This window comes from Marmota monax, unplaced genomic scaffold (genome assembly GCF_021218885.2).
Source record: "Marmota monax isolate L192 unplaced genomic scaffold, Marmota_monax_Labrador192_F-V1.1 WCK01_AAM20220418_F8-fsc00017, whole genome shotgun sequence".
NCBI lineage: Eukaryota > Metazoa > Chordata > Mammalia > Rodentia > Sciuridae > Marmota > Marmota monax.
In genome coordinates this window covers 20,613,374-20,639,810 of record NW_026695241.1, presented here as the reverse complement: position 1 = coordinate 20,639,810, position 26,437 = coordinate 20,613,374, and the positions used below count along the sequence as shown (strand labels likewise).

The window sequence follows — 26,437 nt, the reverse complement described above, 5'->3', positions numbered from 1 at the left end:
GCCTCCCAGCCCAGCATACTGCTTGGCACCCCTCCCTAAGTCCCCCATCCTCCAGGTGAGGATCTTGCCCATCTTATTCCTGCCTGGCTGTGGAGGAGAGCATGGTGGTGGGGTTGGGAGGTGGGGGGCAGTGGGAACAGGTGCCATTTGAGGGCAGCTGGTGGGGGGAGACTCTGGATTCTTGGTGCAGGGCCCCTGCTCTGCCGGCTGCCCCGACTTCCCTGTGCGGCAATTTCGGTTTCTATTTTAAACAGTTTGGGTTGGTTGCTTCCCTGCCTTCCTGCTGGGTGTTTATAGTGAGCAAAATAATTGGTAATATTTGCACAGATGTGCTGGCACTGCAGCTCATCATGGGCACCTTTACCCAGGGCACCCTCCCTACCCCCAGCCTCTCTCTGCCAGCCTGAAAGGGAGGGACTGGAGCCCCCCAGCTTCCCAGGAGCCTCAGGCAGGAGGCACAGGCAGAGCTGGGAAGCAGGAGGCCTCAAGCGCCCCAGGCAAGCCAGAGGCAGGCCTCAGCCAGGCGCCCAGAGTGTCACTGAGCCTGTGCTCCAAGAACTGAAGGACAAGCCCAGGCTCCACAGGACGGGTCCTTCCTAGCGGGTAGAGGTGGGCAGGGGAAGCCTGCAGGGCTCCGTTTCTGATCCCCCTTTCTCCTGTAGAACCTGATTTGCGGTTGAGAGTGGGGAGGGAGGTGAAAGGGGTGGAAATAGTAAATCGAGCCAGGCAACTCGGCACTCTGGAGGCTGAACAGTGGGATGGTTTGAACCGCGGAGTCAGGAGTGGGAGACCAGCCTGGGCCACATGGGAAGACCCCACCTCAAAATTAAATAAATACAAATCAAACCAAATATAAAATCACTTGGCTTTCTTCTTCTCAAGGCCTGGCATAACATACTGGGGCTGGGAAGGAGGTGGGAATTTGCTGGGCTGTGAGGAGTCCGCTTAGCCCAAGCAGAGGCTGGACTGGGCAGTGCCTGGTGATGTGATGAGGCCCCAGAGCAGGGGACCAGGTGAGACTGCTCAACCGCCACGCCCCCTTCTTACCCCTGCACAACGGGTGCTCAGGTGCCTGGGCTCCTGCAGTTTTTGTCTGTGAATGAAGGCATACATAGCTGCATGGCTGTGCATGCGATACAGGTCTGTCTGTGTAGGTGCATGTGTGTGCAAGCAGGTGCATATAGGTGAGTGTGAACATACTTGTGTGCCTGGATTTGGGCTCCCTACAAAGCCAACCGTGAGAAAAGGGTTCACTGGCAGGCAGTTTACCGAGAGGCGACACCAGTGAGCAGAAGTGGGGAGGAAGACAGAAGAAGCAGCAGGGAGGGGCAGGCTGCTGAGCAGACTGTTGCTGTGGACCTCTGGGAACCAGTGTGGAATCGGACTGGTCTTCTTCCACCCAAGGGGCAAGACATCAAGGCTATTTACCCACCTACCCGCATTGGCCATTGCCTGGAGCCTGGGTTATTTCTCTTGCATTTTCTACTTTTTCTGCCTGTTGGCCATGTGTCACAGAGTCTCCTGGAAGTGGCTTTCAGTGTGTAGAGGGAAGGGAAGAGGAGACACTGGTTGACACTGGCATATCTGCTCAGTATGGGATGAGGTGGACACAGTGATGTGGCACCCAGAGCCCTTCAGGAAGGATGGACAGCTCCCCAGCTGCTGTAGGTGCTGGCAGTGAACAGTTTCAGAACAAGTTCCCTTGGTGGGGTGGGGGTGGGGGGTTGTCACTGCAGCTGAATAAAGGTGCCTTGCTCAAGGTCACATCCCTTTCGGGTGGCCCACGTCCAGTGACTGATGGATAAAAAGGTAGAAAGACTCGGCCCTTTGCTCTGCCTTGTATCAATTCTGGAGGGCATCCTGGCTCTTCTGAGGGTTGGCCCAGACTGTAAGTTGAGACTGTGTCACAGTTGCCCACACTACCCTTCCATAAGTGCATACTGCTTACTAATCTCTTCCAGGGACACCCAACCTAGGTGGTGTGCATGAACGCGCGCACATGCATGTGTGTGTGAGTGTGCAGAAGTGCAGAGCTGTGCAAGTAGGTGCACACAGAGTGCATGGTGTGCATAACCTACCTGTCCAGGTCTCCCATACTCAGTGGTCTAAAGGCCAGGCCAGTTCCTCTGCTCACCCAGGCAGGAGCAAGGTGGTCCAGGTCTAAGAAGATGTTGGGGATTTGCTGCTGAGGCTAGAGCCTGAGGCAGGTAGAGATAGCTTCCCAACCACCCGCAGCAAGAACAGCTCCTGGGATGGAAGATATGGGGGATGCAAGAATAGACAGCAGGGGAATGGAGCCGTTGGCTCCCTACACCCTATGTCCACTCTTGGCAGCTCCAGGCAATTCTGTGGACCCTTACAGCTCACATTCCTTCAAGTGATCTCTGAGGCTCTTGAGCCTATGAGGGATTTTTCTCCAGGCATAGATCCTGCCTTGTCTTACCTATGCAGGCCTATTGCCTACATCCAGAGGAGTACATCCTGGGCTGGCAGGGCCTCTGGTCACCCCGCCTCCTGAAGCCCAAACTGGGCTTGTCCTCTCCAGAGGCTGCTGGTGGTCAGAAGCAGCAGAGATGATGATGGAGGTCAATACTGGAGGAACATGGGATGCGGGCATGGTGGCCACAGGCGAGGACAGTAAGAGAGGCCCAGAGGGCACCAAGTGTTACAGAAAAGTTTATTACCAGGATAAATAAATACAATAAGGGGAATTAAAACTGCCAGTGTTGCAGGGATTGAAGGGCTGGGTGATGCATAATGTAAGGGAAGATGTGGGACAAGGATTCGTGGGGGGTAGAGCCATAACCCCATCTGAGCTCTGGACGGGGCACAGGAATAACCACATTCCCCAAATCTTGCAGCAATCATCTCGTAACTGGAGCCCCCAGGGGCCTGCCTTCCCAAGGTGCTGCCTGCCTGTCTGCCTGATGGGTGGGGGTGGGAGGCAGGTGTCAAGAGCAACCCTGACATATCAGTGACAATGCCCCTAGCCTGGCCATGGGCCCAACCACTGAACCCCCAGCATTCAGAGATGAGAAAACATTACTGGCCTTTGAGAGAGCAGCTCAACCTTGCTCCTTATGTTGGCAGAGTACTCAGAAATGGCTGCCATTTGGCTCCAGCTTGAATGTTTCAGGCAGCATCTAAATAGCTTGGAAACCCCAGGGGGGCCCTTGCCACAGCCCTGCCCACCGAGACAAGGAGTTATGTGGAAACAATTCCCTTAGGAGGATTCTACTCATCTTTCTAGGCCTTGCTCAGAGGACCCCTTCTCTGGAAAGATCCTCCTGAGTTCGGCTGGCTCCTTAGCACTCCCCTCTCCTGGGACTCTCCTCTCCTCTAGACTCATCCCCCCTTTCCTTGCCATCTTTCCTGAAGGCTGGACCTAGGGCTCTGTGCCCTGTGGCTGGGCTGAGGGCATGTTCTCTCAGTCTCCCTGGGAGGACAGCAGCTTCGGACCCCCCAGGCAAAGCCTAGAAAGGATGGTAGGAGTGGGGATCTGGGGCACAGGGGGAGGCCCGTGAGGTCCAGCAGTGTTTCAGGGCCCTAGGTCTCTCTGCCTTTGCATTCGCCTTTTGTTCTTGCAGCTCCAGGGTCCTGCCCTTGGTTCAGAGTTTACATGCTGAGACTCCCTTCTCTATCCAGGGTCTAATGTCTTACTTGCTCACAGGGGAGACAAACAGTTCCCAGAATCAGACAGTGCACCTCGTCTCCATGTTTTTCCTTCCTGACTGACTGGGTTGGGGCACCATGGGGCCAGAGAGTAGACTTGGGAGAAGCTGCTCAAGCTGTCCCCAGGTGAAGACCCCAATGGGCTAAAAGGAGTAGGTAAGGACTCCTGTCCCCTGGCAACCCCTTTCCTTCCCTGGAACCTCCTGCTCTTTCTCTGTGGGGAAGCTGGTGAGTAGCTGGTGGGCTGCCTTCAGGGTGGGAGACCCTATAGAGGATGAGCAGAATGGGCCAGGCTAGGCCTTTGTAGGCAGGGTGGACAGCCCTGATTCTGCTTCCTGTCAGTGGTCCTGGCCTGCTCCGAGGCTGGGAGCAATGGGTGGGAAGAAGTGAAGGTTGAGCTCTGCACGCCACGTTCACGGTTCTGGGGGCCAGGACTCTTCGTGGTCTGCAGCCCCAAGCCCCGCGGCTTCCTCAGGTAGACCAGGGGAATCAGGATGCAGGTTCTACTGGCCACTAGCCATGTCCGTTCTGGGACATGTAAGCTGCCAGAGCTACCACCACAGCCACATAGAGGCCAGCCCCCACTGCGATGGAGAGTGTGGCCAGGAAAAGGGCCCGGCGGGAGGTGGTGCTGGCCAGGCGGAAGTCCCCTTTGGAGATGGCCTTGGTGGTCTAGGGAGAGAGACGTGCTGATGTAAGGGAGCAGCCTCACACCCACAAAACAGTCCAGCCCACCAGGACCCCATTCTGCAGATGAGGGTGTCAAGCCCTCCAGTGGGGAAAGGTGGCCAGAGAAGCAGCCCTGGGCCCCAGGTGTACTTACCCCCTGGGAGAAATAGAAGGCAGCGATGCCCAGTGGCCAAAAGCAGCAGAGCATGGAGAAGAGAGTAAGACCCAGGTGGTCCCTGGGAGGCAGCCTGAGGAAGTTGTCTTCACTTTCACTCTCTGTGGAGGTTGCCTCACTCTGTGGAACAGTGGGGTCACCCCAGCCCTGTCAGACTGGCAAGGGTTCAAAAGAAATAAAAAAGGTACTATCCAGGGCAATGATGTGGAGCGACAGGGAGTGTAGGTTGATCTTGCAGCTCTACCAAAAGCCTTGACAGACCTGAATCTACTCTTGGGAATTTATCTCCAGGAAAATGCAAGTCTCTATATCCAGGGATGTTCATCATAGCATAGCAATTGTGTGAAAGATGAGAAACACTCTCAATGCCCAGTGACCAGGAGATTGAGTTAATAAACGACAGAAGAAGTCATAAGGAAGACCACACAAGTTTAAAAAACACCTTGTGGAAAATATTAAATTATATAACCCACTAGAATCAAAGTGTGGAATATGATATGTCAAGAAATTTGTAATGTTTTGAACAACCCACAATAAAAAATTAAAAAAAAAAATATTAAATTATATGGAGCAATATTGAAAAACCAGGCTATGAAACTATGAATAGAAAGATCTCTTTGGGGGAAAGGTGAAGAGGAAAAAACCCATGTGAATAAAAAGAGATTTAGACAATCATCCATCCACCAAAATAATAATGTTGTTTTTGAGTGATAAGTAGTTGTCATTTATCACTTGTCTTAATAAATATTCAACACAAGCTAATGTTTCTCTCTCTCTCTCTCTCTCTCTCTCTCTCTATTGGGGATGAAATCCAGGGTTACCTTTGCATTGCACTACATTCCCAACTCTTTTTACTTTTTATTTGACACATGGTCTTGATAAGTTGCTGAGGCTGGCCTTAAACTTACCATCCTCCTGCCTCAGCCTCCTGAGTCACTGGGATTACAGGTGTGTGCCATGGTGCCCAGCTAAGCTAGTGTTTTTCAAAGTGTGGGCTGCACCTGGGTCAGAAGAACCTTTCCTTTGGTGGCAAATAGATTCCTGAGCCATCGTCCAAGCCTGTTCAATCTGCATCTGCTCCTGGGAGTCTGCATCTTAAACATATCTGCTCACCTCCTCCTCCTCCTCCTCCTGGCTGTCCTCCTGGCCCTGCAGCTCCTCTTGAACCCCGTAGGACACAGTATGGATAGTGACATCCTCTTCAGCTTGGCCAGGTTCCGTGCACTGCTCTGTAGGCCCTGCCTGGGGCTCCTTGGCCTCTGTGAAGCTGGTCTCACAGCTGCCTGCCCGGGGCTCCTTGACCTTGTCCCTTCCCAAGAGGCAGCTGGGCCGATACCAGGCCTCCACAGCCAGCTGCAGGGACCCTGGGTCCAAGAGTTGGTGGGTGTGAGCAGGGCCAGCACCACCCAGGAGGTAGGAGTAGAGCTTCTCCTGGTAGGACCAGCTGGGCGGGGCCTCTGCGTAGGGATAAGGGCTGCGGAGGTGGGCGGGGCTGTGGAGGTGGGCGGGGCTCCCAGGCAGCAGTGGGTTCTGTAGTTCACTCAGGCTCTCCATAGTTCTGCGGGCAATTGCCAGGCAGGGGAGACCGGGCCAGCCTCACAGCCCTCGCAGAGCCTGTTGGGAGAGCAAGATAGACACTGAGGCCGAGGCACCTCATGCAGGATCTGAAGTGGTTTCGAATGCGCGCTGTGCCTTCTGACTTGGCTCTCCCCTGCTTGCCACTTGTCAGTTATGGAACCTTGAGCTGGCTACTCCCAGAGCCTCAGTTTCTGTGTCTGTGAAGTGGGGATAACAGCATACTCACCTCAGAGAGTTGATTCACTCATTTATCCTCTAAACACATATTTATTGAGCACCAACCAGATGTTGTACCAGTTGCTGGGGATACAGTGGTGAGAAAGGAGAGAAGCAGAGGAAAGGAAGGATGCCCACTTTGTCTCCATGGAGCTCAGAGGCAGGTGCAGAAGACAGCTGTAAAATATCATCTCTGTTCTAAATGAGAAGAACGGCAGGTGGGTGTTCAAACTGGACAGAACCAACAGAGATGCAGGAAAGGCTTTGGAGCTGGGTTCTGGAGGAGTGCAGGCTAACAGGGTGAATGGGACGGTGCTAGAATTTGGATCTGAAGTGTCTCCCAAAGGCCCGTGTGTTAAGGCTTAGTCCTCAGCTTTGCTTTTTTGGAAGGTGGTAGAAACCTTTAAGAGTTGGGGCTCAGTGGGACGCTTTAGGTCATTGGGGACATGCCCTTGAAGGGGCTGTGGGATGCCAGTCTCTCCCTCTCTCTCCTTTCTGCTTCCTGGCCACCATAAGGTGAGCAGCTTGCTCTACCATGTGCTCCCCATCATGATGTGCTGCCTCTCCATAGGCGCAAAGCAACGGGGCCAATATATCATGGATGGAAGCCTCTGAAACCATGAGCCAAAATGATTGTTTCCTCTTTTTACATTGATTATCTTAGGCATTTTGTTGGAACATATTTCATGCAGAGGGAAGAACATAGGCAGAGACTCCTTGACTGGACAAAGGATGATAGGGATGAGAACCCGGGAGAAGGCTAGTGTGGTTCAGGGTACAGAGGGAGGCATGATATGGGGCTTGGGGCTCAGGCTATGCAGCTCTGCTGAGGTCTAAGGGTGCTGCTGGGTTCTCAGCAGGGATATCATTTATTTCCTGAAGGCTTCCCCTTGGCTCTCTATGTAGAGTGGGTTGGAGATGGCTGACCTGACAGTATTAGGAGGCTTTCCTTATGGCTTCAGATAAGCCATAAGGGATTCAGTGGTGGTGGAGATGGAGAAAAGGCAATTTTGATGGCCTTGGGAGATATTGGAAGGACTTGGTGGCAGGGAGGAGTTGGGGTTGAGGAAGGATTTGTTCTGGGGTCAGAGGCACCACACTTATTTTGGCATATGATCCATGCTCAGAGCTGTTAGGTCTTCCTAGAGGAGAATGCTTCCCCGAGAGTATAGTCCCAAGGGGGTTGCAGCTGAGGTTAATCTCCTCTCTAAGGCAAATTTTAGCTTTGGGAAGTTCCTGCAGGATTTAAGGCCAGGCCTCCTGATTGTGGAGCTCTGGACCTATACATCCAGCAGGAAGTGTAGATTACTCCAGGCTGCCTGCCCTCCTTCCTGGGCTCTTGGTAGGTGCTAGGCTGGCTTAAAGAGGGAAAGCAGCCCTCAAGTGTGTCTACCACAGACTCAGGCATTCTGGGGTGGGGCAGGTGGACGTGAGGGCTGGAGAGAGGGGAGGAGTAGGCCAGGTAGCCTCAGGGACCTCTTGCTCTTCTCTGGGTCCCTCACGATGCTGGAGGGTGATTGGACAGTGGCCTGCCCTGGACTTCTATCTGAAGATAGGAATTTAGTCCTGGCCCTGATGCCTTGGGTGAATTTGCCAGTCCCCTCTGAGATTCTTCATCTGTAAAGTTTGCATGATAATCCCTGTCCACCCCACCAGGTTGTCTTTGTGTGCGAGTGTGTGTGTGTGTGTGTAGGAAGTAAAATTGAATCCAGTGGCTCTCTACCACAAAGCTATATTCTTAGCCCTTTTTAATTTTTTTTTTTTTAAATTTTGAGACAGGATCTCACAAAGTTGCCTAGGCTGGCCTTGAACTTGCCTTAACTTCCTGAGTACCCTCCTGAGTAATTGGGATTACAGGCAAGAAGTGGCTGAGGTGACAGTGTGATGTAGGTTAGTGACAAAGGCTGTTGTGCTTGTGCCTGGGCTTCACCCACCAGGGCCTTTTCTGGTCTCCTGGCAGCCACTTCACTAATGCTAAAAAGGAAAGAAGGGAGTTCTGCTCCAGAGATAATTTTATCTGGTCCCCCTCCCAAATCCCAGCCCCTATCAAGAATGCACTGACAAGCAGGTCTCCTGCAATCCCAGGAATATGGGAGGCTGAGGCAGGAGGATCACAAGTAAAAAAAAAAAAAAAAAAAAAAAAAAGGCAGGGTAGGGGGTGGGGATATGACTCAGTAGTTAAGTGCCCCTGGGTTCAATCTCTGGCGCCAATCAATCAATAAACAACAAATTAAAAAGCACCAGTAAAATCTAGCAAATGGCCATTTCTACTTTTGCCCAGAGAAGTGGCTGGATTCTACAAAACTGGTTCATAAGGAATCTGAAGACTGAGAGCTGCTCCAGAAATAATGCCCAGGTAGTGGGGACAAAGAGGGGAGTGAAGGGAGGAGAGGGGGCCACAAGACTAGGGCATGTCCATGGGGTACCAGGCTCCCCTGGCTGACCTGCCACGAAGGAGGGGTGAAGCGAGGAGAGGCTGCCCATGGCCCTGAGCTCTGAATCTCCATGAGGAGTTCTAAGAAGAATCACAGAGGGCCACAGAGAAGGAGATGTGCCCAAGACCTGAATCCTCATATTGAGGGCGCAGATGGTGCTGGAGAAGCTGGGCTGCCGCATGCCTGGGGGCCCTGCTGATGTGTTAACCGGCTGTGAGTTTCACGTGACTGTTACCCAGCTGTGGCAAAAGCCTCCCCATCTGCAGGGATGGGGTGTGCAGGCTCAGGGCGCTGTTTACTTCTTCTTGGGTCCTTTTATGGTGCTAGGGATTGAACCCAGGCCCTCAAGCGACCTAGGTAAGTGCTTTATGATTGTGCTACACCCCCAGACTCTTGGGTCACTGCTGATAGGGTTCACAGATGCAGGGCCTCTCCTTTCCCCTTTAGGGGTCCAAAAATGCAAGGATTCCCTTGGACTCCAGCAGAGAGAGCCTCTTCCTGCAGACCTGGACCAGAGGTGTTTCTGGCCAAGGCTCATGAGTTAGGCTTGTGCCAGGTTCCTCTGGGCGGATTCCTAGTAGGTCAAAGTCATCTTCTGAGCACTGCAGTGCCCTTCCTCCTCCAAGCATATGTGACCCACAGGGGTGGAATTGAAGGGCTAATGGTTAGGTGCCAGGTACACAGGGGTTCCATTCCTGGTCCACCTGCAATTGGCCTTTTTTTTTTTTTTTTTTTTTTGGTACCAGGAATTGAACTCAAGGGCACTTAACCACTGAGCAACATCCCCAGCTCTTTTTTAATTTTTTAGCTTGCTAATTGGCTTAGGGCCTCAATAAGTTGCTGAGGCTGGCTTTGAACTTGTGGTTCTCCTGCCTCGGTTTCCTGAGCCACTGGGATTACAAGTGTGTGCCACTGCACCTGAATGCTATTGACCTTGACTAGTCCCTCAATCTTTTTTTTTTTTTTTAGTTGTAGATGGACACAAAATAAAATGCCTTTATTTTCTTTCTTTATTTTTATGCTGAGGATTGAACCCAGTGCCTCACATGTGCTAGGCAAGTGCTCTGCCACTGAGCCACAACCTCAGCCCTGGTCCCTCAACCTTTGAGTCTCTTCCATAAGGGATTGGAGGAAGTGGCCACTGAGGTCAACTGTGGCAGTAACATTCCTTGGTCCCATGACCTCAGGGCCCCACAGAAATGAATCCCCACCTGTGGCTTCCACTTAAGAGTCAGGGATGGATGAGCACATTCAGAGCCCAGAGAGATTCAGGGTCGTCATGACTCCCACTGTCACCCTTGGGCGGGTTGGGGGAGGCAAGGGAAAAACGAGACCTCTACTCTCAGATGGGTGCAGAGCCCTGCCACACCTCCAGGCTTTCAGTCCCCCTGTGCTGCTTGAGTCCCAGTCCTTCCCTCTCCTGCCCATCTCCTTACGCTCTGGGAGTCTAAGATCGGGCTCCCAGAGGCCTCTAAACTTCTCCTTCAACTGGTCTTAATGTATGCCACCTGGGCCTAGAGCCCCCAGGGTCCCCAAGCCTGGCACTCTGATGGGGCCCTGAGGCACTTTGTGCATGAAGATGCATGATCCTGCTGAGCATGCACACCTGTGATCCCAGTGACTTGGAGGCTGAGGCAGGAGGATCATGAATTCAAGGTCAGCCTCAGCAACTTAGTGAGTCCCTAACCAATTCAGCAAGACTCTATTTCTAAATAAAATATAAAAAGTGTGCCAGGCATGGTGACACACACCTGTAATCCTAGTGGCTAAGGAGGCCAAGGCAGGAGGATTGCAAGTTTGAAGCCAACCTCAGGAAAAAGTGAGGCACTAAGCAACTCAGTGAGACCCTGTCTCTAAATAAAATACAAAATAGGGCTGGGGACATGGTTCAGTGGCCAAGTGCCCCCTGAGTTCAATCCCTACCAAAAAAACAGAAAGATGCCCCATCCTTCCTTCTTCCTTTCTTGAGAACTTTTTATATTATTTTGAGGCAGGGTCTCCCTAAGTTGCTGAGACGGCCTTGAACTTACAATCTTCCTGCCTCAGCCTCTGCAGGCCTGGGACTACAGGCGTGTACCTACCACTGTTCCCAGCGTGTATCCCGCTTTTACATATGGAAAAAAGGGAAGCAGCTTGAATGTCTAACAACTGGAAACAAGTTAAATAAATTATGCTACACAATATTGTGGAACAAGGCCTCTGAACAGGTTTACAAGGAGTAATGACATGAGAAAATGCTCATTGCACATTCAGTGAGAAGGAATAAAAGAAAATGGTATGTGCATGTAATCTCCATTCCTCCAAAATGTCAACAGTGATTAGCTCCAAGGACCACAGTCCAGATGCTTTTCATTTTCTTCTTTACACTCTGTTTTTTATATTTTCCCCATTTATTTATTTACCTTTTTTTTTTAACCATGAGTATGTACTACTTTTAAACCAGAAAAAAAAATTAAATGCATAGATTTCTTCTGAATCAAATGATCTAAGATCAGTTTAAAATCTTTCAGGCTGTGGGGTCCTTCTGTGTTTGGTGTCTAAGCACAGTATTAAAGCCTGATCCATCTCCCACATGCTCATCTCATCCTCACTCTTACAAAGTGACACAAGTTAGTGGCTGCAGCACCTCTCACAGCACAGCCACTGGTCAGCTCATGTGCCTTCAGTAATCTACAAGGGTCATGTTAGAGTCACGGTCAGATTCAGGGACCCAGCTTTGAGTCCTGCCCAGAAAGAAATTGCAATAGGTCTCTAGAGCATCCTTCTCTGCTCTTGGCCTGGCTAGGGTTGAACCCAGTCCTATCCCTGGGGTCTGCCTCTTCCTGTCCCCTGGAGCGAAGTACCAGCATTCAAGGCAGAGCAATTATCACCACCTCTGCTGCCTGGTCTCAGGTGGGCTGTGTGTGCTTCCCAGACGTTGTTGTGGTTGCTTGTGGACTCCCAGGTAGGTGTGCCTCCATGTGTGTATTCTGTTCCGGAAGAAAGAACTAGAAATCTGGGTTCTGAAGCTAAGAATATTGCTCCAAATTCTGCAGTTCGGGCTGTAGATCTGGGTCCTTCCAGATGTTGAAGAGAGAGAAGGTGGCTCTGTGAATCCACAGTCTCTGGGCTGTCTGCTCCCTCACAGTACCCCACTGTGGTACTAGAGATTGAAGCTAGGGATGCTGTACTCTGAGCTGATCCCCAGTCCCTTTATTTTTTATTTTGAGATAGAGTCTTACAAATCTGCTGAGGCCGGACTTGAAGTTGCGATCCTCTTGCCTCAGCTTTCTGAGTCGCTGGGATTACAGGAATGAGCCCAGTTCTTTCCTTCTGGGCTGAGAATTTAGCTGGGCTCTCGGATCTAAGGTTTTTCACTTCCTGATTTGGGGTTGGAGGACACAATTCCATCTGCCAGACCAGGGCTAGGAAACTGTCCAGGGATCTCCTGGAGTGTGTCTGCACTGGAGTCCAGCCATGCAGTGTAACCTTGGTTTGCACATCCAGAAAATGTAGATATAAGAGTTAGGAGGGCTGATGATTGACAACTCAGCTCAATAGTGCCCTGGGATTCTACTGGGAGAAGAAGAACAATAACTTACACTTATGGAGCTTTTTACCACGTGTGAGGCACCACACTGCGCTCACTGCTCATTTGACTCTATAATTCTAGTGGGAACATAACAATAGGATGGGGGCTTCCTCTTCCAGCTGCGGCAGACTAACTGCCAACAACAGCTGGGAGAGCAGAGGAGAAATACGAAGGCACTGGAAGAATCACCAAGGGAGCAAGAACTCAAGGGGCCCAAATGCCAAGATCCCAGAGGAACCAAAGGCCTGGAGAGGTGAACTTGATATTGACACCAGGCTCTTCCTGAGGCCTTTCCTGATTTACAAGGGGCTGGTTCATGAAGCAGCTGTCTAGCAGCATCAGGAGCTGGGGATAAAAATTGGAGTCCAGGGATGAACTCCCCAGTAGACACCCTGGGTTTTCAATTGGGACCTCTTAGAGCTATGGCCTTAGAAGTAGGAGTAAACAAGAGACAAACCATCTCCCCCAAGGAGTGAATCCAGGCTTGGAATCAGTTGCAAAGTGTGATCTGCACATACCTAGCTGTCTGCTGAAAGCCAGAGTGGTCTGTGTGTGTGTGTGTGTGTGTGTGTTTCCTACTGGGGATTGAATTCAGGGACATTTTACCACTGAGCTACATCCCCAGCCCTTTTTATTTTTATTTATTTATTTATTTATTTAAATTTTGAGACAGGGTTTCACTAAGTTGTTTAGGATTTCACCAAGTTGCTGATGCTGGCCTCAAACTTGCAATCCTCCTGCCTCAGCCTCTTGAGCTGCTAGGTTTTAGCCCGTGAACTGCGCTGGCTTCATGAAAGAAGGTTCGAATCGTGAGAAACCACTAGGGAGTTTTAAATTAAAGAGACAAGACTCTAATTACCTTTAAAACCAGCTCCAGGACGGCTCCTCCCAGCTCCAGCCTCAAGCCACCAAATGTGGTAGCGAGGTTTACTGAAGAGGCTAGCAAGAGAGATAGAACACACCAGGGAGTGGACTTTTATTGGGGAACAAGAAATTCTGGGGAAAATCCCATCCAATGAAGATTAAGGGGGGCAGCATCCCAAGGTCAGGGGTGACGATTGGGTCTTTGGGCAGTGGCCAGACACGCCTCTGCACAGACAAGGCCTCGGACCTGGAGAAGGGTGGGGAAAGCTCTGACATAGCTGTGTCTGAGCGCCTCTCACCCAGCCAGGGAGGTAACTCAAATCATGTGCGAGGATGGCCTCCCATAGCTAGGGTGTCTGGGATTATAGGCATGCACCACTGTGCCCAGCTCCTGGGGAGTTATTAAACCCGAATTGCTGGATTTCTTCCTTACTGTTAATGATTCTGGGAAAGGGCCTGAGAATTTGCATTTCCGACAAGTTCCCAGGTGATATTGATACAGGTGGTCCAGCGACCACTTAAGAACCATTCCTCTCCAGGTGTGGCAGCACAAGCCTATAATCCCAGAGATTGGGGAGGCTAAGGCAGGAGGATCACAAGTTTGAGGCCAATATAGGCAATTTAGTGAAACCCTGCGGCAAAACAAAAAATGTAAAAGACTGAGGATGTAACTCGGTCACAGAGAACCCCTGGGTTCAATCCCCAGTACAAAAAAAGAAGAAGAGAAAGAAGGAGAAGAAGAAAAAGAGCATGCTCTAATCATCATTGAAAGAAGAGTAAAAGAATGTATAACCAAAAGTTAGTTGATGCAAACATAAAATGATAAAAATACTCAATCCAAAAGGAGGTAAGGAGAGATAGAAAAAGGAAAATGAATAGGTAAGACCAATAGAAAAAAAAATAGTTATTAGACTTACACCCAACTCTATCAGATAGCAGTTACTTAGAATGTGAATGGAGTAAAATTGCCATGAAGACAGTCATAGAGTGATTTAGTGAATTTGTATGAAATTCTAGGAAAGGTGAGTACTGTAGAAAGCCGATCAGTGGTAGCAAAGGGCCCAGAGACAGCAGGAGGACATTGACTAAAAAGGGGCCTGAGGACTTTTTGGAGTGACAGAACAGTTCTATATCTTGATTATAGTGGCAGTCAAGTGACTGTATGTGTTTCACAAACCACACTGAATTGTATGCTTAAAAAGTGAATTATCATGTGTGTATCATACCTCAAAGTTTTAAAAATTTAAATTTAATATACATTGATGTAAAGTATTTATATAAGAGTAAATGTAAAAATTTAAAAAAGATACAGACTGGATTTAAAAACAACAAAATCCAGCTGGAAGCTGCATAGAAACACTGTACCTGAAACATTAAAACACAAAAGGGTTGACAAAAGATGGAATAATAACACTCCATAATAACACAACGTAATAATAACACTCCATACTAAGTTCCTACTGTGTTCCAGGCTCTGTTCTAAATGCTACATATTATCTCATTAACCCTTAGAGTAGCTCTAAGAAGTACATGCCACCATTGCCTCTGTTTTGAAGATAAAGACACTCAGGCACAAGCAAGTTGCAAGTGTGCCCACAGGCACATAGGTTTTGAGTGGGGAGCTGGACATGAACTCTGGAAATCCAACCCTAGATTCATTTTGCCCCAGTGCCTCACACGCGTGTCAGCTACCATGTATTGAGTGCTTTCTTAATTCTGAACACCATGCCAAGTGCTTCGGATGCATTATCTTATTTAACCACCTTTTCTCCCATGTGGGAAAACAGCCTCTGAGAGGTTAATAGGTTTTCTAAGTTCATTCAGCTGGAGAGTGGCAGAGTCCCATTTGTCCAGGTCGGTCTGTTCAGTGGACGTGTTTATCCATTAAACTGCAGCACGGTGGAGGGAGAACCCATGGACTAGCCAGGACAGTATCAAGTTCTCCAGGATCAGAGGCAGTGCTGAGGCCTGGAGGAGGTTGCTTTTTCTCTTTTTGTGTGCACCACATGGCAGGCTCTGACATGCTTGGGAGGAGAGGCTAAGAGGACAGTGTGATGTGTGGCCAGGTGTTAGGTCATATCCTCAGGATGGGGCCAACATTTACCAGAACCCTAAGACCTGATGACAGCTACAATTGACTGCATCCTCCTCACCTGAGCAAGGTGTTCCAAATATCTCAAAACCTGACAACTAATGAAGCTAATTATTATTACTCCCCCCGCCCGCCTTTTTTGTGGTAGGTACTAGGTATGGAACCCAGGAGCACTTTACTACTGAGCTATATCCCCAGTCCTTCCTTCCTTCCTATCTATCTATCTGTCTATCTATCATTTGCTAAATTGCTAAGGCTGACCCTGAACTTGGCAAACCTTCTGCCTCAGCCTCCTAGATCGGTGGGATTATGAGTGTGTGCCACTGTGCCTGGTAACTTCCCAATTTTTTAGGCAAGAAAACTAAAGCTTAGGAAGGTTAAGGAACTAGGACCTGGGGTTGTAGCTCAGTGGTAGAATGCTTGCCTAGAATGTGAGGCACTGGGTTCCATCCTTAGCACTACATAAAAATAAAATAAAAGTATTGTGTCCATCTACAACTTAAAAAAAAAAAGATTAAAGAGCTTGCCCACAATTACAAAGCAACAGGGACCATGCTGAACTCAGACTTGATGGAGTCCAAAGCCTGGGCTTTCATTTACTAAACCTGCCAGGTATAGTTCTGTGGAGGTTCATAATAAATGGTGTAGGATGGTGGTGAAAATGTCGAGGAGTTGGTTTAGAATGGGTTAAAATGAGAGTCCTTGGTGAAGAGAATGAGAAATGGGAGTTTTAAGAAAAGATTAAGAGATTTGGGGTGATTTAGCAGCCCAGGGGTGGCTGCCTAGATAACCCCTGGAAGGCTTGGATTCAAATAAATACAGAACCATTGTGGGAATACTGAACTGTCATCTGCTGTCAGTCACTCAGTGCAACAGGAGAGACTGCAATCAATCTGAAAGATAAAAGCTAGAACTTCCTATTGAGGCAGGATATTAAATATAAATGGTTAAAACCTAAGGAAAAGGCAAAATCTTTAAGAATAGGTGCTAGACCATCTCCTAGCCCGATGATATACAAACTGTTATGCAAACTGTGAGGTGCTGGAGTGTGGTCGCTGTTTACAGAAGACTTAGGGCTGGATTTGATTTCTGGCTATAAGTGAGTGAGCTAGCAGGCCAGGGTGGAGTCTCTAGCTACAGTTTGCTGCATCTGACAGCCAAGGAGAGCATCCTCTGGTGTGGGGATGGGGGCGAGGCTGGCAGAGTCAGGGGAAGCTGGGGACTTAGCATTGTTCGCCTCATCACCAAACCTAACACAATTGATGATCCTTTTTCTCTCTTCTGTCCCCAAAGGCTCCTGTCTGCTCACCTTTCCTAACAGCACTTGAACATACTGTGGTCTTCCTCACTTAAAAAATGAAATCGTGGTGATTGTAAAATCTTGGCTGCAAATATGTTGACACCCCTCCCATGGAGAGGCCAGGGTCTACGCCCCTCTTTTCTAGTCTGGGAGGGCTTGTGACTCCTTTAGCCACAGAGCACAGCAAAAGTGCTGCTATGAGACATCTGAGGCTGGGTTATAAAAGGTCACGTGTCTTTCACCTTGCTTTCTGGCACACTCTTGGAACCTGGAGCTGTCCTGTAGGTAGCTGGAATACTCTGAGGCCACCATGCCAGAGAGGCCATGTGTGAGAAGAGGCTCTGCTCTGTGGAACCCACTGTCACTAGGTAAGCTCTGTTAAGGCCACATGCAGGGGAGCCATCACATGGCTGGCCCTTCCCTGCGTTTCTGACCCATCAAAGTCACAAGATAGGATAAAATGTTTAAGCCACTAGGTTTTGGGGTAGTTGAGGCAGCAGCAGACAACTGAAATGTCCATCCCCTGTGCCTTGGCCCCCTTCAGCTCCTGTCCCTCTCTCCTTCACTTCACGGCCGTGTTTCTCGGAAGCTCTACTCACCGCAGCATGCTTTCGCTCTCAGCTCAAAGGCCACTTTCTCAGGGAGGCTGTTCCTACAGTCTCAGTTTAGATTTTGATTCCCTGGATATCTACTCTCCATGCTCTTCCTCCTAAAAGTGCTTATCACAGGCTCTATTTATATATGTGTGATTCGTTGATTAGTGTCTTTCTCGCTCACCAGATTGTGAGATCCAGAGGGGTGGGGACAGCGTGTCTTGCTCATCCCTGAATCCCCTTGTCTGGTATATAGTAGGCACTCAATAAACAGCTGATCTCCTGAATGAATGGGGTGATTAGTGAGTGAGTGAGCTAGGTATACTGGGGTTCCCTGGTAAGAAAGTACTTTCCAGTCGGGTGTGGTATAGTAATCTCAGCGGCTCAGGAGGCTGAGACGAGGATCATGAGTCCAAAGCCAGTCTCAACAACATAGCAAAACCCTAAGCAACTTAGTGAGACTCTGTCTCAAAATTAAAAATAAATAAAAAGGCCTGGGGATGTGGCTCAGTGGTTAAGCACCTCTGGGTTCAATCCCTGGTACCAAAAAAAAAAAAAAAAAAAAAAGTACTTTCCAGGATCTGGGATGCATGGAGCACATCTGCCAGGGGGATGTTGGTATTGCACAGAAAACATTTCTTGAGCAGTTATTTCAGGTCAACTCTTGAGAAGACAGACAAGAAGTTAGCAGGGGTGGGAAATACTGACTAGCAATATGAAGGTTCCATAGAATGAGGAAGTTATGCTGGCAGCACATAGAGCACAAGGGACCCCTGTACTGGGGTGGTAGTGGATGGTGGGAACTGGGAAGAGCTTCTCAGAGCAGGAGATATCTGAAATGAGTCTTGAAAGTCCAAGAGCAGTAATTTAGGTGAGACAATGGGAAAGGGGCTCTTCCAGCAGAGGAAACTTCACCAACAAAGGCACAGGGCGGTGGGGGAGGGGATGCCAGGATGGTGTGTATTGAGGGATAGAGGCAGGCAGGGTGAAAAGGCTTCCCATGCCCTCAGAGAAGCTGTGCCCTGTGGTCAGTGGGGAGCTAATGATGGGCATAGCCAGGAAGGGACACAGTCCTGGTCCTGCCTGTATTTCAGAGAGAGCACTCTGGTTGGCCCTGGTGGATAGAAAGAATTGAGTGAGAGGAGAGTGAGAATGGAGGCTAGGGGTCCTGTTGGGAGACGACTGTAGCTGACCCATACCTGTAATCCCAGAGACTTGGGAGGCTGAGGCAGGAGGATCACAAATTTGAAGCCAGCCTGGGCAACTTAGTGAGATCCTGTCTCAAAATAAATAAAATAAAAAGGAGCTGGGGATATGGCTCAGTGGTAGAGCACCCCCACCCCTGGGTTCAATCCCCAGTACCACAGAAAACAAAAATCAAATCAAAACAAAACAAACAAAAATCAGAGAGAGACTATTATGGTTTTGAAAATAATCACAATAGCTAAGATATGGAATCAACCTAGTTGCCTATCACTGCATGAATGGATAGAGAAAATATGGTCTATATACAAAATGGAATATTTTCAGCCATAAAAAAGAATGAAATCCTGTCATTTGCAGCAAAATGGACAAGACTGGAAGATAGTCTATTAAGTGAAATAAGCCAAACATAGAAAGACAAATACTTCATATTCTCTCTTATATATGGAAGCTAAAAAAAAAAATTGACCTGCATGTAGAATAGTAATTTTTGGAGTCAGGAAGGGTTACAGGGAAGGATGCATAAAAGGAGGTTGGACAATGGGCATCAGAATGGCCAGGAAGAAGGATATGTTCTTGTATTCCACAGCTCAGTAGGGTGGCTAGAGTTCATAATAACCTATTATACATTTTATGACAGTCTAGAAGAGAAGAGCTCAAATGCTCCAAAAATCAAATGATAAGCATAGAGAAATGCTAATTACCCTGATTTGACCAGTACACTGTGCATGTATGTGTTAAAATAGCACACCAAACCCCATTAATATGTACAATTAAGGGGGAAGAGAGAGAATTGGGGGGACTGAACTGCTCTTTGGCAGAATGGATGGAGAACAGTCATATCTGAGAAGTGGTTAGGAGGCTAGATGGACAGGAGTTTTTTGTTAACTAGAAATGAGTGAGAGAGAGGAGTCAAGAAAGATCCCCAGGTTCCTGGTTTTGTCAATCAAATAGAAGGTGATGTGACCAGCTAGGGCAGAAAGAACTAAGGAGAGGCTGCAGGTTCAAGAGGGCAGCCTGAGCACAAAGACCACCTATTTTTTTTTCTTAATTTTCATTAAAATGATGGGATGCGTATTTTTAAAAGAATGAAATCAGAACAAAACTGGAAAAAAGAATGATATCAGTGGGCCAGAAATACTGAGATGTTCCTAAGAGATGAAGAGCACATGAGAGCAGAATGTGGTGGCACACGCCAGTAATCCCAGCAACTCAGGAGCCTCAGACAGGAGCATCAGAAATTTGAGGCCAGCCTGGGCAATTTAGTAAGACCCTGTCTTAAAAAATAAGAAGGGATGATGTCGCTCAGTAGTAGAGGACCCCTGGGTTCAATTTCCAATACTTAAAAGAAAAAAGAAAGAAAGAAAAGAAGAAGCACAAATAAGAATCCTTGATGAAGAAGTGACTGTGGCTAAACCTACAGACCCCAAACACTACAGGACAATTCCCATTCAAGGAATTGACCTATTGAGGAAATAAACTTACCTAACCTCAAAGGAAATCCATACCAGCTGCCTATTCTAGTCAACATCTTCCCCCATTCATAAGTGTAAATAGACAGAAAAGAATCATGAAAAACAAATACATGGGGGCTGGGGTTGTGGCTCAGTGTTAGAGGGCTCGCCTCGCACGTGAGGGACCCTGGGTTTGATCCTCAGCACTACATAAAAATAAATAAACAAAATAAAGATAATGTGTCAATGTATAACTAAAAAATAAAAAAAAACAAATTCATGAAAATAAAAGAGAAGCATTTCATAAAAAAAATAGAACAAGCAATTCAATAAAATTCCCAAATTCTTCACGTGATAGGAAGTATTAAAAAAGGAAGGAATTTTGGAAAACCTTTTCTAAATTCATACCCTCAGAGAGATATGAGAACATTTTACCTATAAAATATGAACAGGGTCCTTTGAAAAAGGGGCAATTCACAAACAGGAAAGTTTTCAAAATTGGAAATAATTGTGTAATTTTTCAAAAACTCAGCAAAGAGATTGGACAATAGAATGGATGCAGTTCAACAGTAATCTTTTAGTGTAAGAGAAGAAATTGTAAAATTTTTAATAAACGGAACATATAAAGTAAACATATTAGTAAAACAGAACATATAAAACATATGATAGAAAGTTAAGAGATGGACTGGGGTTGTGGCTCAGTGGTAGAGTGCTCGCCTAGCATGCACCAGGCACTGGGTTCAAGCCTCAGCACCACATAAATGTAAAATAAAGATATTGTGTCCACCTAAAACTTAAGAATAAATTTTAAAAAAAGAAAGAAAATTAAGAGACATGGAAGAGACTCCCAGGAGATCTAACATTCCTCTAAGAGGACTTTTAGAAATTCACAACAGAGAGAGGAGAGGAGGGTGCTGAGGATGCGGCTCCATGGGTGGAGTGCTTGCCTAGTGTATGATGCCCTGGGTTCAATCCCCACAACTGCCGAAAAAGAATAGAGAAGAAAAATAATAATTTAAGAAGTATCACATTGCACACCATAAATATACACAATCATTATTTGTCCATTTAAAATTAAATTTAAAAATAATTAAAGAAGCCCAAAGTATTTCTTGGGCTTAAGGAAAAAAAAAAAAAGAATATTTAGACTGAGAAGACCTGCCAAGTACCAAGCTGGAGAAATGAGCACACACATTAAGAAGCAGGGTGGGGAGAAGTGAACGAGTTTGCTTTGCAAGTGCCTTTAGGATATTCTGGTAGAAATGGAATTAAAGCCCTGGGTAATGATCAGGACTGGAGAGAGCTTTGAGAATCATAGAAGGACCTTTGGTGAGAGAAAAGAACAGCAGAGCAGAGGAGGGGACCAGAAAGGAAAGGGCTGAGGGGGGAACCCAAGAAAAATGGATAAAACAACTGGAATCTTTCTGTTTCCACGGGAGGTGTCTTAGTTGCTACCTTCTGGGGAGAATCAATCTGTCCTCTTTTCTATCGCCCCCGCCCTACCCCGCCACCCTGGGCTCCCATGGGCCACACTGGCCTCTCCCTCAAAGCATATTCACCAGCCTGGGTTTTGGCTGATGAGGGTGAAAATCGCTGGGAGGATTGGAATGGTGGCTCTACTACTCAAATTAGCCCATTTTCAGGTGGAAATCAAATCTTTATTCTTGCTGAAACAACCTGTCTCTCCACCGAAGTAGCTCATTCCGAACCACTTAGAAGCAAACAGCACATCTAATGATGGAAGATAACACACCTAATGGAGAGGTAGAGCATCAGGCCCTCTTTCCTGCTTCGTTTGCTTTGGGGGCGGCAGGGAGTAGGAGTGGCAGCTGCAGGGAAGAGGGAGAAGAGAGAGTAAAAGAGGAGAAAAGGAAAAAAAGAAGACTTGATACAAAGAACAGGAATGAGACCCAGTCTTCATTCCTCCCCCAGCTTGCAGCAGAGGGACCCTTGTCCCAGACAGGATGCCAACTGAGCCTCTGAGAGAGGAAAGGGGATTAGAAAATGCAGAAAATTTTGAGAACTGCGAAGTTTCTTCTCCCTCAAGTGAAGGCTGTTCATTCTGGGTCTTTCTCCCTGAAGTGTTATACTTTGGGCTCAACGTTCCTCTAAGAGCCATAGATGAATTGCACTAAAGGTGATTCATAATGGGCACATCTCCAGATATTCTCTGCTTCTGCCATTTTGCCCGTGTCTTGCAGGGGAAGGGACTTGTATGTGTGTATTTCAATGTTTCAACCCCTCATACATGTACACGCACACACACATGCACACTCCATTTCTTTATTTTATTTTTTGGTACTGGGGATTGAACCTAGGACCTCATGCATGCTAGGCAAGTACTCCATTACTGAGCTATACCCCCACATCCACACTCCTTTCTTCCTCCTTTCTCTCTCTCTCTCTCTCTCTCTCTCTCTCTCTCTCTCTCTTTCTTTCGTGGTACTGGAGAACTAGAACTGCACTCTCCGTTTCTTAACCCCCATGTGGCATTTATTTTGCCTCTTCTTCAGTTCTTCCAACCCATGCCCCAAATAACCAAGATCGCCTAAAAATATGCTATGGTTGACTCCTTTCTTTCCTTTGAGGCCTTTCAGAAGGGCCAGAGCCAGAGTCTTAGCAAGGAGAGGGCAGGAGGGAGACACAGGCAATAGGCAATGGGTAGTTCTCCCTGCTTGGAAGAGAAGCCTGATGTTATCTGCCTGGGTGACCAGAGATGGTCTGAACCCTGACCGCTGTGGGGGTAGGGTGGACACCAGCCAGCTGCAGATGGAGGGGTAGCATATTGTGCTCAGACCCTTATCAGGACAGCTCTCTCACAGACCAGTCCTGCAGAAAATAAAGCCCCTCTCTGTGATCGCTGTCGCTGCTGCTGCCGTCACTTTGTTATGAGGGTTAGTGACTGTCCATTAACTCCAGAGAGCTGATTCTTGCCAGCGCTGCACCAACAGCTGGGAGCCAGAAAACACTGATGTGGAGAAGGGGGGCTGCTTCCCCACCCTGGCTGGGCACTCACACAGTAAGTCAGGGAGGTCACTGGCATGGCTTACTCAGCTCTACCCAAGTGCCAATTAGCTAAGGTTTTTCTGAGCACTGGCTGGGCCTGCCATAGTTGAGGGAAATTATTGTCAGAGAAGCTCATTTTGTTTTTATATATAAAAAGGAACCTCTCTGTAGGAACGGATCTTTCCTAACTGTCCCCTCCTTCAATCTTCAAGGAGGGAGATCCCAGCCAGCCAGGGTCCCTGGGAAGAGATGGCCAAAGGTCAGGTCCCTGGCCTATGGCTACTCACAAAGGTTATTAATGGTGGTGGTGGCTTTTGGCCTCCTGGCTTGGAGGTAGGGGTCTTAACAACTTAGCCACTCTGTAGACACTCATGACTTTCAGAAGGAAATAAGGAAGAGAAGGATCTTAAAAAAAAAAAAAAGATATATTTTCTGGTTCCTAATGCTCCTTTCTACTCCATTCATAAAATCCAGTTTGTCACTGAAAGGCCATTAACTCTGTCCCCAAACCAGGTTAAGAAATGGTGTGCTGTAGTCAAGGAGAACTGAGGGGTTTTTGGGTTCAGGAAAGCTGCAGAGAGCCCCACAGAATTTTAGGGCCTGGATCTTAAAGCTCATCTATCTGCTTTAGCCCTCTTCTTTTACAGATGAGAAAAACTGAAGCTCACAAAAGGGAAGGGACCTGCCTGAGACAGTGACAGATCTGGGACCAGAACGCTAGGTTCCTGATTCCCAGTCAAATGCTTTTGTTCTGATACATTTCCCTATTTCATTCCCTTATTTTCTACCCAATTACTGAGTCCTTACTATCTTCCAGGTGCTGTGGGGGAGGGGGTGGGGAGGAAAGCAAAGAGATGAAAACAACACAATCCCTGCCTTCAAGGAGCTGTTTCCCTAGATCTGTGATTCTTGGAAAAAAATTAAAAAAAATAAAAACCCATGAGTCAGACTCTCACCCTATATTATCTTCTATAGGTGATGATGGAGGAGGAGGAGGGAGAGGGAAGGAAACCTTTTAATCTCTTCAAGACTTATGAATTGGACTTTGCTGATTCTGAAACTCTAGGGAGGACAAGGACAAAGGGAGTCATGGCTGGGCTGGGAGTAGAGAGGGTAAGGGTGATAATGATCAGGTCACTGCCAGCAGGCCTGGCTAGGGGGTGGGAAGAGTGGCAGTGGCTCACACTGGTCTGGAGATGCACAAGTGAGAAGCTTGTACCTCTGATAAGGTGCACTGTTTCACTGAGTCCCAAGGCAGTTCCCTAAGGTGAACAGAACCTCAGAGTTCTTATTCCCACCTTAGGGGTGAGGAAAAAGGTCAGAGAGCAAGGATAACTGACCAAAGCTGCTAAATGCCCGGCCAGAGACTCCTATTCTAGGGCTCTTTCTACCACTGGGGTAGGGAAGTTGTGCTAGGGTAGAGGATGGGGATGAAGCCCTACAAAGTATGGTCAGCCACAGCCATTAGCCAAGTCTTCCTCTGATTGCTACATTGTGCTACTCTTGGTACTCTGCTCTGAGGAACTGGAAACACTTTGCAGGCCTGAATGAGCTCATTCAATACACTCTTGCCAGAAAGAACTCCAAATGGAGGCTCTATCTAGGGTCATCAGCATTCAGGCACACAATAGGAAACAGGACCTAGGTTTCCCCTTCTTTGTCCTCATGCACCAAACAGTATGATGCAAAACTGGCCTTCTTTCATGAGAATGAAGAGGGCCACCAGAGAAGATTGAGGCATCTCCTGGTACCTCCTTTCTAGCTGGGTAAATGGGTTAATCATTCCTGAGGGGGTGGACCCTTCCCTTGACCAAGGGCCATTTCCAGGGCAAATAAATCTCAGAGCAGAGGGGATTGCAGCTACGCAGTGACCCTGATAACCAGGCTTAGGTAGGAGGAGAGGGTAGTTTAGTGAAGACAGCTCAGATTTGGCTAATGTTGGCAGGACTGTGGAAGGTACTGGGGTACCATGGATTCTGGGAGACTCTTATCAGTGATTTGGTATCCAGTGGGCAGGGTGTCCCAAAGCTGTTTGGAGGTCTAGGTCAAGGCCAGGTGATGTGGGTTCAGGATGCCCAGGTGCCTGTCATAGTCCTGGTGCCTCATACCCCTCCTAGTGGCCCCAGACTATGGGGTGAGAGGTTGAGAGGGACATGGCACAAGCTCTGGAAGAGCGCAAGGTGAGGCCAGCAAGGAATCAGAGCTCCATCCTTGAGAGGGCTCCCACTGCCCTCCGGGCTCACTCCAGGTTCTGCGCCCAGCTCTGCGCGCCCTCTGCGCCCCCAGACGGCCCCTTACCTGTCCCGCTGCGGACGGTCCCGCCTCCTCCGCGGGGCTCGGGGACCCGGCATCGGCCGGCGAGCGACGGCGCCCCCGCCTCGCGGCCGCGATAGAGCTCCCAGAAGGGCTCCCCGGCTCCTGGCCCCGCGTCCTGACGCCGCCGCCGCTTCAGCACCGCGGACAGCTCCTGCCCGCCGCCCGCCGCCGCCCGCCCCTCCCGGCGCGGTCCCGGGAGCCTCGCATCCTGGCCGGGCCCCGCCGCCGCCGCGCAGCCCTCAGCCCGGCCCGAGGCGGCTCCGCGCCGACTTGGGGGAGCAGCGAGGAGACTCCCCCCTCCTCGCCTCACGCCGCCGCCGCCGCCTCGGTGCTCCGTGCTCCCTTCCACGCTCCGGAATCAGCCCACCAGGCACTCCGGACCCAGCTCCCGGGAGGGGCGGGGCGGGGCGGGGCGGGAAGTCGCGGAGCCCAGAAGAGGCGGCAGAGCGAGGGGCGCGCAGCTGGAACCGCTGCTCTGGCGCCGGGAGCCCAGCCCTCTCTCCCAGCCCTTCTCCCAGCCCTTCTCCCCCGCACCTCCAGCAGCGATGCGCGGCCCTTGGGTTTCTTAAAGCCTTTAGGAGCTCCAGGGCTCCCAAGCCCTGAGTTTTAATATTGATCTGCCCTAAAAAGAGAAATACACAGAAAACATTTATTGAGTGCTTACTATATACCAGATACCATGCCAGGTCATTTATTTATTGTTTAGGGATCAAACCCAGGGCCTCGTGCACGCTAGTATGCCAGGTTGTCTTTTAACCAACATAATCGCATTCAATTGTCTTAATTCTATTAGCCACCCCTCCCATTTTTATAAATGAGGACGCAGGGCTCACAGATTAAATCTCTCAATTTCGAGATGGCAGCACTCGGCTGAGAAGTGTGCATGCTGCAAACCCATAGGTCTAAGTTTTATTTGCAGTGTCCCACTTATGAACTGTGATTTTGAACAAGTTACTTAACCTCCCAAAACCTTTGGGTTCTCGTGACTCTGAGAACCCAACTTCTGAGGGGTCATATGGGGACATATGTGATACATTGGCAACCAACAGGCTCTGAGTGGCTGAGCAGTCTCTTGTTATTTCAGTGAGAGAGCTCAGATCTAACCACAGGGATTCTATGCTTTTTTTTTTTTTTGTACTGGGGATTGAACTAAGGGGGCACTTTACCACTGAGCTACATCCCAGCCTTTTTTTTTTTTAAGATGTTGATAGACCTTTATTTTATTTATTTATTTATATGTGGTACTGAGAATCAAACCCAGTGCCTCACACATGCTAGGCAAGTGCTCTACCA

The 26,437-nt window shown here is 48.7% G+C and overlaps 1 protein-coding gene across 2 annotated transcripts; it reads right to left on the bottom strand.

The window, feature by feature from the left end:
- Positions 1–2,668: 2,668 nt before the first annotated feature.
- Syndig1l (synapse differentiation inducing 1 like) lies at positions 2,669–25,206 on the bottom strand. Of its 2 annotated transcripts, none has more exons than XM_058577804.1 (4): positions 25,127–25,206; positions 5,630–6,130; positions 4,496–4,671; positions 2,669–4,344 (listed from the first exon to the last, which is right to left on the bottom strand). In XM_058577804.1, exons 2-4 carry the CDS (start codon positions 6,068–6,070, stop codon positions 4,224–4,226), a joined length of 738 nt encoding a protein of 245 aa, XP_058433787.1. In that variant the 5' UTR covers positions 6,071–6,130; positions 25,127–25,206; the 3' UTR covers positions 2,669–4,223. The 2 variants fall into 2 exon arrangements, with proteins under 2 accessions (XP_058433787.1, XP_058433786.1); XM_058577803.1 differs by having other exon boundaries at positions 4,496–4,636.
- Positions 25,207–26,437: the final 1,231 nt, after the last annotated feature.

Coding starts and splice junctions, on each gene's coding strand:
- Syndig1l (XM_058577803.1), bottom strand. CDS start 6,070: ATGGAGAGCCTGAGTGAACTACAGAACCCACTGCTGCCTGGGAGCCCC. Junction 4,637..5,629: donor AGGAGGAGGAGGAGGAGGAG/GTGAGCAGATAT, acceptor ACTGTTCCACAG/AGTGAGGCAACCTCCACAGA. Junction 4,345..4,495: donor CCTTCTATTTCTCCCAGGGG/GTAAGTACACCT, acceptor CTCTCTCCCTAG/ACCACCAAGGCCATCTCCAA.